At 56.2% G+C, this 11,979-nt stretch overlaps 2 protein-coding genes across 2 annotated transcripts in view; both read left to right on the top strand.

The window, feature by feature from the left end:
* TAF7L (TAF7-like RNA polymerase II, TATA box binding protein (TBP)-associated factor, 50kDa) overlaps positions 1-5,050 on the top strand; it is a 5,171-nt gene extending 121 nt beyond the window's left edge. Inside the window, exons 2-11 of the mRNA XM_009702693.1 lie at positions 657-736; positions 899-1,032; positions 1,433-1,559; positions 1,768-1,826; positions 2,857-2,929; positions 3,342-3,458; positions 3,658-3,846; positions 3,948-4,060; positions 4,373-4,432; positions 5,006-5,050. Coding sequence (XP_009700995.1) covers positions 657-736; positions 899-1,032; positions 1,433-1,559; positions 1,768-1,826; positions 2,857-2,929; positions 3,342-3,458; positions 3,658-3,846; positions 3,948-4,060; positions 4,373-4,432; positions 5,006-5,050 — 997 coding nt within the window. The remainder of the gene's footprint in view (positions 1-656; positions 737-898; positions 1,033-1,432; positions 1,560-1,767; positions 1,827-2,856; positions 2,930-3,341; positions 3,459-3,657; positions 3,847-3,947; positions 4,061-4,372; positions 4,433-5,005) is intronic.
* A 962-nt stretch (positions 5,051-6,012) lies between these two features.
* The window catches only part of LOC104163637 (aryl-hydrocarbon-interacting protein-like 1), a 6,633-nt gene continuing 666 nt past the window's right edge, over positions 6,013-11,979 (top strand). Inside the window, exons 1-6 of the mRNA XM_009702697.1 lie at positions 6,013-6,108; positions 6,799-6,978; positions 7,177-7,365; positions 7,442-7,618; positions 7,750-7,891; positions 8,419-8,703. Of these exons, the coding sequence (XP_009700999.1) occupies positions 6,013-6,108; positions 6,799-6,978; positions 7,177-7,365; positions 7,442-7,618; positions 7,750-7,891; positions 8,419-8,703 (1,069 nt within the window). The remainder of the gene's footprint in view (positions 6,109-6,798; positions 6,979-7,176; positions 7,366-7,441; positions 7,619-7,749; positions 7,892-8,418; positions 8,704-11,979) is intronic.

Raw genomic sequence — 11,979 nt, forward strand, 5'->3', positions numbered from 1 at the left:
CTCAGCCCGGTTTGCTTGGCGAGCACCGGGCCTGGGAGAGGGGTTAGCGAGGTGGGTGAAGTCAGTGGGAAATCCCTGCCCACCTGGCAAGGGATGTGGGAGCGGGCTGGTTGCTTTTGGCTTTGGGTAGCCTGTTCGTGCTCATTTGAACAGATTTTCCATGGCCTCCTCTTGAGAGGTGCTCCTGCAACACAGAGCAGGAGGGTTGGAATTTAGAGGTTTAGGGACGAAATTTCTGTAACGGTAGAGCTTTAGCAAGTGCTGGGTCTTCAGTTGCTATGGCTGTTAGTGCACTTGATGCTATTTGTTAGATGTTTAAAGCTGACTCCGTCCTGCTGAGGCCATGAGAGCTTGGTGAGTGGAGCTGTAGCTTCCCCCAGAGCTGTGGCCGTCTGCCAGGGTATCTCTGTTGGGGGCCTCACACCACTGTCACAGTTGTATCGTGTTGGGGGGTGTGAAGGGCATTGGGAATAGCAGAGCCACAGGGTTAACTCGTGGTATTGGGAGAAGGGCACAATTTTCATTGTGGCTGTTGCAGTTGTTTTTCTGCATTTGGATGGCAGGGCTGTTTAAAGCTATGGAGGTTGGACAGAAGCTTTCAGTGATTCTCAGAGGAAAAACACATAGTTCTGATGTAAGTCTGTCCAACCTTCCCAGGAATATGCCTCCACGGTGCGGCGAGCAGTACAGTCCGGGAATGTCAACCTGAAGGACAGGCTCACCATTGAGCTACATGGTGAGTGAACAGGATCAGGGCATCTTAAAACTCCTCTGACTGTCCACGAGTGAAGCTGTGCAACTTGCATGTGTTTTCCTGTGAAATGTCTGCTGCCCAGGAATGTATTGCTCAGTTTAGCTGTTTAGCGACAGCACTAACCTGTCCTATGGCTTTCCGCAGCGGATGGACGCCATGGGATTGTCCGCGTAGACCGGGTGCCGCTGGCGGCCAAGCTGGTGGATCTGCCCTGCATCATTGAGAGCTTAAAAACCATTGACAAGAAAACCTTCTATAAGACAGCAGATATTTGCCAGGTATGGGCTGTCTTTCTTGCCTGCCCCAACAGCTTAATTCCTTGCTCCCCTCTCCAGGAAAACCCTTGTATACTTTGGCAGCTGGACACCCAGTAAAACATGGTCAATTTCTGTATTCCCACAGAATGAGCAGTTTAAAATTCCCCACTCCTCTTGCTGTTTAGAAATCCCATTTCTAAAGCATGAAATGTGATTGTCTTTGTAACAGCTTAACTGCTGCTGTGTTTAGATATGAACTAAGCTGAGTGTGAAACATTGTGTTTCTTGTACGCCATGCCCGTGAATCCCTTTGGCTCACAACATGTAGTGGGCAGTCACTGTTCATTTTCCAGAAAAGCTCTCACATCCTTTTGTCCTTGTGTTATGATAAGCACCCTTTGTGTTTATGCGGGGATTCCAGATGCTTGTTTGCACTGTGGATGGTGATCTCTACCCGCCTTTGGAAGAGCAAACTGTGAGCACTGACCCCAAGGCAAACAAGAAGAAGGACAAGGACAGAGAGAAGAAATTCATCTGGAACCATGGCAGTGAGTAGAGGCTGTGCCAAATCCCTCCATCCCACTGCCCCAGTGTCCCCACAGCTGTGCAAGGCACTCGCCACTGCCGTGTCCTGGCTGTGCTGCTGCTCCGTTTTCAGTACTGTCTCTGTTCCTGAAGGGATCTTCTCCCTTTTGGCATGCAGCTCTCCTGTCAGGCCGTCTGCCTGACATATGCAATCTGTTTCTTCTGTCACAGTCACTCTTCCCCTGAAAAATGTCCGGAAGAGACGATTCCGGAAGACAGCGAAGAAGAAGGTGAGTTGCTTCTCACACAGATGCAGAAGCAATATCCAAGGAATAGAAAGGCAGAGACATTAGAGCTGTAACTGTCTATTAGTCCAGAAAACATGTAATTTCTTAATACTGCTTCACATGTTTTCTTGTCCGAGATGAGGGTGAAGGGAGGGTAGTAAATTTAAACACTTCTTTGGGTGTGTCCTCCATGTTTTCCAAGGTGCTCCTGAGGGGAAAATCCACTGTGCGGAGAACTGCAGGACTCTATTCCTGTGGCTGCCTTGCCACAGCGCGTCTCTTCCTGCTCATAGAGAAGAAAGGAAGGCTCGCATGGAAATGAGGCTTCGCTCATTCCTTCTTTCCCAGCTGAAATATTCTCTCTATGCATGGCCTGTTCACTTCCCCAACAAGCAACACTACAAATAGAATAACTGTCATTTCAGCTGGGGGAGTGACAACAGATGGAGCTCAGAGACTGTCTCTGTACGTGTGCACAAGCCAGGCAAGGTGCTGGGGAGATGCAGCACTGTGAGGCTGGGAAGACTTGTTCTTCTCTGCTTTGCAGTTCCTGAGAACAGGATGGAGTGCTATTTTGCGTGACATTTGGGAAACAAATTACTTGAGACATTCTTATAGCCCACAGGAGATACTTAATGTCAAGATAAGAGATAAGATTCCTGGCTAATTTAAAAGTGAAAAATGTAACCTTTTGAGTGAGATGGGAAGGAGTTGAGTTGATCATCCATTGGGAAACAGCACCTCAAAGACTTCCCGCATACACACAGGAAGTCTTAGCTCATAAGTAGTGTAAGTAGAAAAGTGAAAGCATGCAACCCACCAAGGAGCTCTGTACAAAAAAGGTGGATTGCTCTCTGGAGGTGTGTAAATTACTTCTAGAGTGAGGATGAGCGAAGGCTGAGCAGAAGGCCTAAGAGAAGAGATGCTTGAAACAGGGCTCTGTCCAGAGGTGGAGGGTTGGAGTTGACCAGCAGCGGCACTGTGCACAAGGCATTTAACAGTATTTCTGTTCTCTTTCCCCTCTCTGACCCAGTATATTGAGTCTCCTGATGTGGAAAAAGAGGTGAAGCGTCTCCTGAGCACAGATGCTGAAGCTGTCAGTGTCCGTATCCTTTTAGGAGAAAAAAAAGCTCAAGCTGGGGACGGGACACTATGTGTGACCTGCGGTTTGTGGAAAGGAGAGAGAAATTCAGCTTTGGGTGGGTGTGAGACACTGGGAGATAAGCACGCAAGAGGCACTGAAGTTCTGGAGCTTCATCTTTGCCTTGTTCAGAGCTTGTTGTTTCTTCATGGTGACCTTCCTTGCAGACTGTACTATTGTACTCGGCAGGAACTTCAGTAATGGCAGAGGAGAAGTCATCAAAAAAGGGGGCTGGGATGGTTTGTCCTGGATATCCATAGCTGCAAGGGCAGACTTGTTGGAGGGGCAGTGATCTCCTGCAGTTTTTAGCGTTCTTCTATCATACTGCATCTTTCATGTTTCTCTTTTTCCCTTGACTCATCTGTTCCTGCTGTCAGGCTGGGAAGTCATTGCTGAAGATGAAACTAAAGAAGTAGACAACCATGGTTCGCTCACCAGCCTGGACATTTCCTCCCCAGGGATGTCAGGACATAAGCAAGGCCATGGTTCCTCAGGTGCAGTGGGAAAGGCTGCTGTTTTCTTTCTAGCCACTAAGTAGTCAGTTGGGCCCATTCTCTCTGGGGTGAGACCTAACCAGAGAGAAGGAGAGAGGGCGTTGAGACAGGCAGCCTGTACTGATGTGGTCCCTGGCAAGCAAAGGGTGCTGGGAGGTCATCAGCTGTGTTTTTCCTCTTCCCTTTTGCATCCCCCTAGAACATGATGAACTGCGGGAGATATTTAATGACATCAGCAGCAGCAGCGAAGATGAAGATGAGAGGGATCATCATGATGACGAAGACCTGAACATCATGGACACTGAGGAGGACTTGGAGAGGCAGCTGCAGGACAAGCTGAATGAGTCTGATGGGCAGCAACACGAGAACGAGGGGTCCAACCAGATCGGTGAGTGAGCGTCTGAGCACAGCAGGATCACTGGGGAGCTAGGCAGGCTGTGCTGCCAAGCTCTGCTGCTGCTCTGGGCCTGAGCTCAATCTCTCTTCCAGTCATGGGGATCCAGAAACAGATTGACAACCTGAAAAGTAAACTCCAGGAGACACAGGACAGGAGGAAGCGCCAGGAAGATCTCATCATGAAAGTGGAGAACCTAGCCCTTAAGGTGAGGGATCTCCTGGGGTCTCTTAAAGTCTTCTGCTTAGCATTGGCTTGCCAGTAGATCCAGCGGACTGATTCAGCTGTTGCCCTGGAAAAGCCAGGGGCCTTTGCCTGCTGGGCTAAAAATATTTGTGGTGTCACCACACATACTCCAGCATTTCCCCATGAAGGCAAAGCAATCCATGACACTGCAGGAGATAAGGGATCTGGTTGTCAGGGCAGCTTGGGGCTTGCTGCACCATTTGACATGTCGTGCCAGCACCTGTTCAGTTGAGAACACGTTGGTAACTGTGGTCTGGCTTTTTTGTCTCTGCAGACCCGTCTCCAGGCTGTGCTGGATGAGTTCAAGCAGCAAGAAGAGCGAGAGAAGCAGCAGGTGAGGAAACTCACACAGTGGAGTGGGAAGGACTGGGGTGTGACACAGTTCTAGGCTTGGCCCGTGACAAAGTTTTCTGAATCTTCTGCCACACCAGCTGCTTTGAACTCTGGTGTTACAGGTCAGGTGTGGTTGTACCTCATCTGTAGTTGCATGGAGCTTCCTAAGGCACAAGGAGGTATAGGAAAGGGCGTTGATTGCAGCCTTCCTTCTGGAGAAGCAGTGAAGCAAAACATGTCCACTTAGCAGTCCAAGGCTGCTAGGATTGCTGCCTGGGGAAAAACATGACGCAGAAACCCGCTGGTACCCATGTACAAGAAAGGCAGTAGCTGTATGGTCTTGGCAGATTTCCTGCCTGGGCAGCTCTGCTGAGTTTCAGCCAGGTACCAAGGCAGGAGGTTCCCACTCCCACCTTGTGGCCAGTGCTGAGTTCTGCCCCAGAGGTGCCCAGGCACGGCTTCCTGCGGTGTACTGGCCTAGGTGGAAGATCTGCAGAAAGGCAGAAGTGCTTGGGCTGAAGCTGCCAGGAGTCCCAGCCATGCCTTACTGTAATGCCTCACTCCTTCTTCCCAGATGACATCCCTGCAGGAGCAGCTGGAGTCCCTCATGGAGAAGTGAGGAGTGGGCCTGGGTCTTTGTACCTGTGAGCAGAGCTGGAAGTGTTGTTCATCTGCCATGCTGAAGTCGTTGCTCTAGTCACACACCTCTGCTGCCAGATATGCTGCTGGGCAGTGCTAGAGGCTCTGTGCCCAGAGCTGCTCTCACACACATTGTGCTGGGTTTGGCTGGTGGAGCTAAAGAATTGGACTATGCCTGTGAGAGCAGCCAAAACACTGGATTTACTGTAGATATGCAGCACCATTCTCCCAGGGGCGTTTAGTTCTCCCTGGAACAGTGTGGTGCAGCTTTCTGCATCTTACTGCGTCCTGGACTGGATGAGCTGTTGTCTGATAGAAGCTTGTTCTTATGTTTGAGAAATGCTTGTGTCTGCAAACCAGACTCAATAAAGTACCGTTTCCAGCCCTGGTCTGTTCCTCTGTGATGGCCAGAGCACAGACCAGCACTGCCTTTTGCCAGCTTGTGCCTGGACCACACGCAGCCCCTGGCTGGTGCTTGCATCAGCATTGCCGGGCTCTTTTGCTAAAATGCTCTTTGTGTGGCTAGGTCAAAGGGAGACTGCGTACAAAGGGGACCCCCGCAAGCTGTCACTCTGTGGGAGGGATGAGGCCCTCCTGATCAGGGAGTTTCTTTAATCCCTCACAGACTAGGCAGGCAAATCCCAGATTAACCTGGCAGGATAGGAAAAGGATTAGAAAGGCGGTTCCAGAACGCAACGGAGGGCACAGTGGGCTTCAGTGAGGGTGTGCCACGGTGGGACGCCCCGCTCACAACCCGAAGGGCAGGGGAAGAGGAGAAGGCTTCCAAGCTCTGCCCCCAGCACGGAAAGTGAAAGGCCAGCAGCAGCCTTGGGGGATGATGGGTGTGTCCGGACAGTAAACACAGGGAGATACCCCGGGGACGACAGAGCTTGGGAAGGGCCAGAGCACACCCAGAGCTCCTGGGGACTGGCAGGAGTGGCCATGGAGGAAACCTACCTGCTGAATGTGGAAGGAGTCAAAAAGAAGATTCTGCACGGAGGCCAAGGAGAGCTGCCGAAGTTGCAGGATGGGAGCAAGGTGAGTCATCTTGGTTGTTACCCTGAAGCCCTAGGAGAAAGGAGTGGGTCTGACTACCATCCCTGCCCATTACGGTTAGATTCCCTGCTCACAAGCCGAGCTCCAGGTCTGTGGTATGGGGAGGTCCCATCTCCAGGAGATCCCTTGCAAGGGCTGTTTTGGGCACAGGCAGCCACATTGCCCACTGCCTTCATCTTGTATTGGTGCTGTTACCCACCTCCTTCCTCAGTCCTGGGGCTGTTGGAGCTGAGCAGCCACCATGGCTTGCTGGAAATCTGCCTTTCCTGATATGTGTCAAACAGGAGTGAGGGGTGCCAACAGGGAGCTCTTGGGGGTTTCTTAGATTCCCCAGCCTTTGGGTATGGGCAGATCAGTGTGGATTCTGCCAGGTCCTGGTGGCTGATGTGGGAGCACACGCCGTACTGGGTTGTAAAGGGGGATCCAAAGAGAGCAGCAAGATACAGCACTGATGGGCTTTAAGACACTCCATCTGCTGTCTTAAGACAAGTGGATAGGAGGCACAACCTCCTGCTGCGGATGGAGAGCTGCCAATCAAACCAGCACCTCACTGGGAGCGGGCTAGGCCCTGCATCCTGGCCCCATGGCAGAGGGATTTGGGGCTGGCGAGGGAATGGAGAGCTCTCACTGCAGTGCTTGCCCCGGCTCAGCACTGAGTTTTCTCTGGGGCAGATCACCTTCCACTTCCAGACGCTGAAGGATGACTTTGAGCGGACAGTGATCGACGACAGCCGGGAAGCTGGCATCCCCATGGAGATCATTGTGGGCAAGATGTTCAAGCTCGAGATCTGGGAGACACTGCTCAGCTCCATGAGAACTGGGGAGGTGGCCGAGTTCTGGTGTGACACCATTGTGAGTTAGGGGCCCACACGTGCCCACTCCCCTCCTTTCTGCAGAGCCGGGGCACATGCACCCCAGAGATGCTCCAGCCTTGCCTGGTGCAAGCAGAAGGGGCACAGGTGTCACTTAGCCACAGCATCAGGAGGGTTGCCCCGGAGGAAGGGGGTGCAGGCTGGCCCCGTGCAGCTGAGTGCGGTGCTCCCCTTGCAGCACACAGGCCTGTATGCCCTGGTCTCCAGGGGTATGCGGAGGATCGCAGAGGGCCAAGACCCCCTGGAAGGGCAGAAGCACCGCTGTGGCATGGGCAACATGTTTGACTACCACAGCACAGGCTATGATGACCTAGATGAGCTGCAGCGGACACCACAGCCCCTCATCTTCATCATGGAGTTGTTCCGGGTAAGGGGGATGGTGGGGATGGCTGCCAGTGTGGGGACAGCCAGGGCAGGCAGCTCAGCTCCTGGTGCCTGTGCAGGTGGAGGAGCCCTCGGCATACAAGCGTGACACCTGGGCCATGAGCAAGGAGGAGAAGCTGGCGGCGGTGCCTGTGCTGCACAGCGAGGGCAACCGCCTCGTCCTCCGCAAGGAGTTTGGGCAGGCAGCGGCGAAGTACCAGGAGGCTGTCATCTGCCTAAGGAACCTCCAGGCCAAGGTGAGCAGGACTCGGCCACATCCTGTCAGCCCTGCCTGGGTTTCCTCAGCAAAGTGCTCCCATGTGGGTGCTGGGCGCCCAGGAGGGGATAGCCACAGCTGTGAACCACCCACTGTGGCTCCCCGGGGCAGGAGAAGCCGGGGGGGGATGGCTGGCTGAAGCTGGAGAACCTGGTCACGCCACTGGTGCTCAACTACTGCCAGTGCCAGCTGGAGCTGGGCGAGTACTACGAGGTGCTGGAGCACACGACGGAGCTTGTCCAGAAACACAACGGTACCCATGCCCTGCATCCCAACCCCGCTTGCTGTGCCCACAGCCCCCAGGGACACTGTCCTCTGGATCCCCCATCCATTACATGCTCATCTCGTGTCCCTCTGCCTGTGATGGTACCTATAGCATCGGCATCCCTATGTCCACTGTAGAACCTGTGTCCCAAGTCCCCCTGCCCGTGCCCATGTCCTTGGTTTCCCCTGCCCACGATAGCACCTGCACTCCGTGTCCTCTAGGTCCCCTTGCTCATGACGGTTTTCCCACATCATCCAGATCCCCCTGCCCACTATGGTTCCCCTTGCCCATGATGATCCCTGCATCCCATGTCCCCTGGTGCCCACAGTGGTATGTGCATAGCCCAGGTCCCCCACCCATGAGGGTACCCCCACCTACAAGTGTGTCCACCCCATGTTCCTCTGCCTACGATGGTACCTGTGCTCCGTGTCCCCTGGGTTCCCAGGGTCTCCAGCTCCTGTGGCTGGTGGCCCTGAGCTGCAGGACCCCTGCCAGGGGCTCTCCTCTCCCGGCAGACAACGCCAAGGCCTATTTCAAGCGGGCGAAGGCCCACGCCGCTGTCTGGAATGAGCGGGAGGCGCGGGAGGACTTCCTGCGCGTGGCTCACCTTGACCCCTCCATGGCAGCCGCCGTAAAGAAGGAGCTGAAGCAACTCGGGGAGAGGATGAGGAAGAAGCACGTAGAGGATCGGAAGCGCTACCAGGGGCTCTTCCAGCCACCCCGGGGGCCGGGGGCCAGCGAGGGGCAGGAGGGCAGGGAGGTGTGCAATGGGGTGATGCTGCGGGAAGAGGCACCCCAGGGTGAGGTTGAGGTCCCGGAGACGCCTGGGCAGGGGGAGCGGGGTGCAGGGACCAAAGCAGCAGAACAACCAGGGGCTCATCAGGTAGAGCAAAGGACCCCCAGGGCTGGGTGTGAAGGGGCAGTGCCGGGAGGAGAAGCAGCCAAGGGGCAGTTTGCAGGGGTGGAGGTGGAAGCAAGGGACAGGACAGGACCAGGGGAAGAAGCAAACCTGGGTGCCTGTGGGGCACAGCCAGAGAGCTGGGGAGCAGAGACAGGGGCAGAGGAGGAAGATGAGAAAGAGGAAGAAGAGGGGGAGAAAGTGGAGGAGGAAAAAAAGGAGGAGGAGGAGGAAAAGGTAGAGGAAGAGAAATTGGAGGAGGATGAAGGGGAAGAGAGTCCAGCAGCAGAGATGGAAAAGCTGGGTGTAGGGCAATGTGGGGCAGCAGGGATCAGGCAGGGGCTGGAGCAGGGGTCCAGTGGGGCAGAGGGAGCTGGCACAGAGACCATGGCCAGGGCTGAGCCAGGAGAAGCTCCAGAGCCAGGGTCCCCCAGCAAGGGGCTGGAGCCAGCCAAGGGGCCCCCAGAGCTGCGGGATGAAACACCTGGAGAGGTGCTGGGAGACGAGGGCTGCAGGGAGCAGCAAGCAGGCAGCTGCCGAGGAAATGCTGAGGAAGGCAACATCCCCTCAGACAGCTTCACCCCCAGGGCAGTGCTCCAGGCTGGGCACTCAGGGGCGGAGGAGGAGCTGGATGGAGGGGCAGAAGTACTGCCCTGCCCCATAGCAGCCAGGGAAGGGGGCGATGCACCCCCAGGGCAGTGAAGTGAGAGCAGAGAGCTGGGGGCCATGACCCTGGGGTATGGCCAGCCCTGAGCAGGGCCGGTTACCTCTGGATGGGGAAAAGGCTGCCGGACCACTGCCGAGGAGGCACAGCAGAGGCAGCAGGGCTGCTGTACCCTGAGGAGGAGCACCAGGGCTAGAGACTGGCCCTGCAGTGACACAGGAACAATGCTGTCCTCACCCTGCCGCCACCGGGACCACCAGCCCCACTGTGCTGCCTCCCTGCCCTGACTCATCTGCTCCAGCGACTTTCAGCTGGGCCCCACTGAGCTTTGCTGGCTGAGAAATAAAAGCGCTTCCCTGGCACCATGTGCTGGATTTGTTCCTGGACGTGACCGGCTTCCTTTATCACAGCCCACACCTCCTGCCTTGCCCTGGAACCCACAGCGCAGGGCTGGGGATTGGGCATTTTGCCCTGCCCTAGAGAGGGAGAGTTAAAGAGGCTGCTTTTCACCCCTCTTTAAGCTCCTGAATCTCTCCTGTGTGAGAGCTGTCCCCCTGCTTCCCTGCAGTAGCACCGTGTCAGGCCCTGGCCAAGCACCGTCAGCCCTTGCAGGCAGGCGTGAGCGCAGGTCCAGCCCTACAAGTATCAGTCCTGGGCAGGCTTCAGCGTCGGCCAAGGCTGGGCTGCACCCTGTGTGGTGGAGAGGGCCTGAGAGCCCCCAGCTTTGCCCTGGGCTAGTCCTCAGCTGAGCCCTTCGCTGTGCCACGGAGACACGGGAAAAATGGGCAGCACTTGGGGCAAAGGCACCCGGACACCTCTGGACACTGGAGACCTAACGGGGCTCCAGGGAGAAAGTCTAGAGGGACAGGGCTGCCTGCCTGGCATCCCACTGCTGCCTACATGCTTCCTGGGGCTGAAGGGCTTCTTACAGCAGAAGTTCCCAGGTGAGGAAGAGGGACTGTCCCCACAGAGCCCCTGTCCCAGCCTTCAGGCTGCCACATGGCCCTGAGCAGATCTTGCTGGAAAAGGACGAAGGAAGATGGTGGCTGGGGGACGCACCTGTGTCTGGCAAGCCTGGGCCTCTTCTCATAGCTTCTGCTCTGCCTGGAATTGTGTGGACAGCTAAGGTAACACAGGGCACAGGGACGTCCATGTCCCAGCAGCCCTGCAGGAGCAGTGCCAGGATGGCACAATGACGGGAGCTGCCCTGACTCAGCCGAGGTGCATGGACAGAAGAGGCCAGAGCACCAATCCAGGTCTCAGTATAAACACAAATTTATTCTCTTTCCAGAGCAGAGATGGCATCAAGCAGCGAGGACAGCAGCACCACAGTACATGGTTACCAGAGCATTAGCCAGCCTGCTCCCCTCCCTGCCGCACCCCAGCTCCCAAACACAGCCCAAGCACCCAGCCTGGCCACTGCTGCTCCCTGCACCTGGTGCTGGGGCCAGCACCTCTGCCCTCCTCCTGCTTTTTCCTTCTTCCAGCTCTGCCCAGGCTGGGTACTCCCAACCTCATCCTCAGGCCAAAACCTCACTCCTCACCACGCTCCCCCCCATCCTGCCACTGGGATAACGGGGGTCCAGCCAGGTCGCGCACGCTGGCGTGTGGTCCCTCACTGCGGTCAAACAAGCAGCCTGACACCACAGCAGATTTACAGCCAGCCTAACACCAATGCCACTGCCACCACACTCCTGCCACTCGCCCAGGTGCGAGAGGGGACAGCAAGGACAGCAACCCACAGCGCTGCTAACGGACCCTGCAGCACAAGACCCGCGCACCTGGCCGGCAGGCTCGCACTGCCTAATCCCCGGTGTGGGCACTGCTTTGCACCTCTGCCAGCACACCGAAACCAACCGCACAGCCCTGTGCCCCCACACGCTGCCTTGGTCCCAACCTCCCCGAACAGCTCGCCACCGCATTCTGTCCCAGCCAGTGACAACAGCCCCGTCCTGCCCTCACAGCAAGCCCTGTTTTGGGCAGGATGCTTCACACCGGTATGCAGCCCTGCCCTGCGGGCTCAGGCATCTCATCCCTCTGCAGCCTGTGGCCCAGAGCACCAGGGCCACCTGAGCCTCTGCTCTGGGGCACCCCACACCACCTGACTCTACCTCTTTCGCGACATAACACAGCACGAGACAGCCAGCCTGAGGGAGCCTTTGGGACCAGGAACCACCACCGAGCTACCCTGCCAGCTTGTAGAACAGCCTCCACTGCCCGGTGGGACCCCCCTACTTCAACAAGTGCCTCTGGTCCCTCATCCCAGCTCAAATTGGGGGATGGCAGCAGGGCAGCTGCTCCTTGGAGGTGGCAAGGAGGTGCCCTGCCTGTCCTGCTGCCTGCCTACATTGCTCTGCTCCTGCATCGCAGCCCAATGTCCTGGTGGCCCCAGGGCTGGAGCAGTGTCTGGAGAAACCCCTTCCTGCGGCGCCGTGGGGACAGGTGGCTGCAGGACCTGAGGCTCCCCAGGGATGGAGCCGGGGCTGGGCAGGGGAGGCTCTCTGTGCCCTGGCA

Source organism: Cariama cristata, unplaced genomic scaffold, assembly GCF_000690535.1.
Source record: "Cariama cristata isolate BGI_N322 unplaced genomic scaffold, ASM69053v1 scaffold36996, whole genome shotgun sequence".
Classification (NCBI taxonomy): Eukaryota; Metazoa; Chordata; class Aves; order Cariamiformes; family Cariamidae; genus Cariama; species Cariama cristata.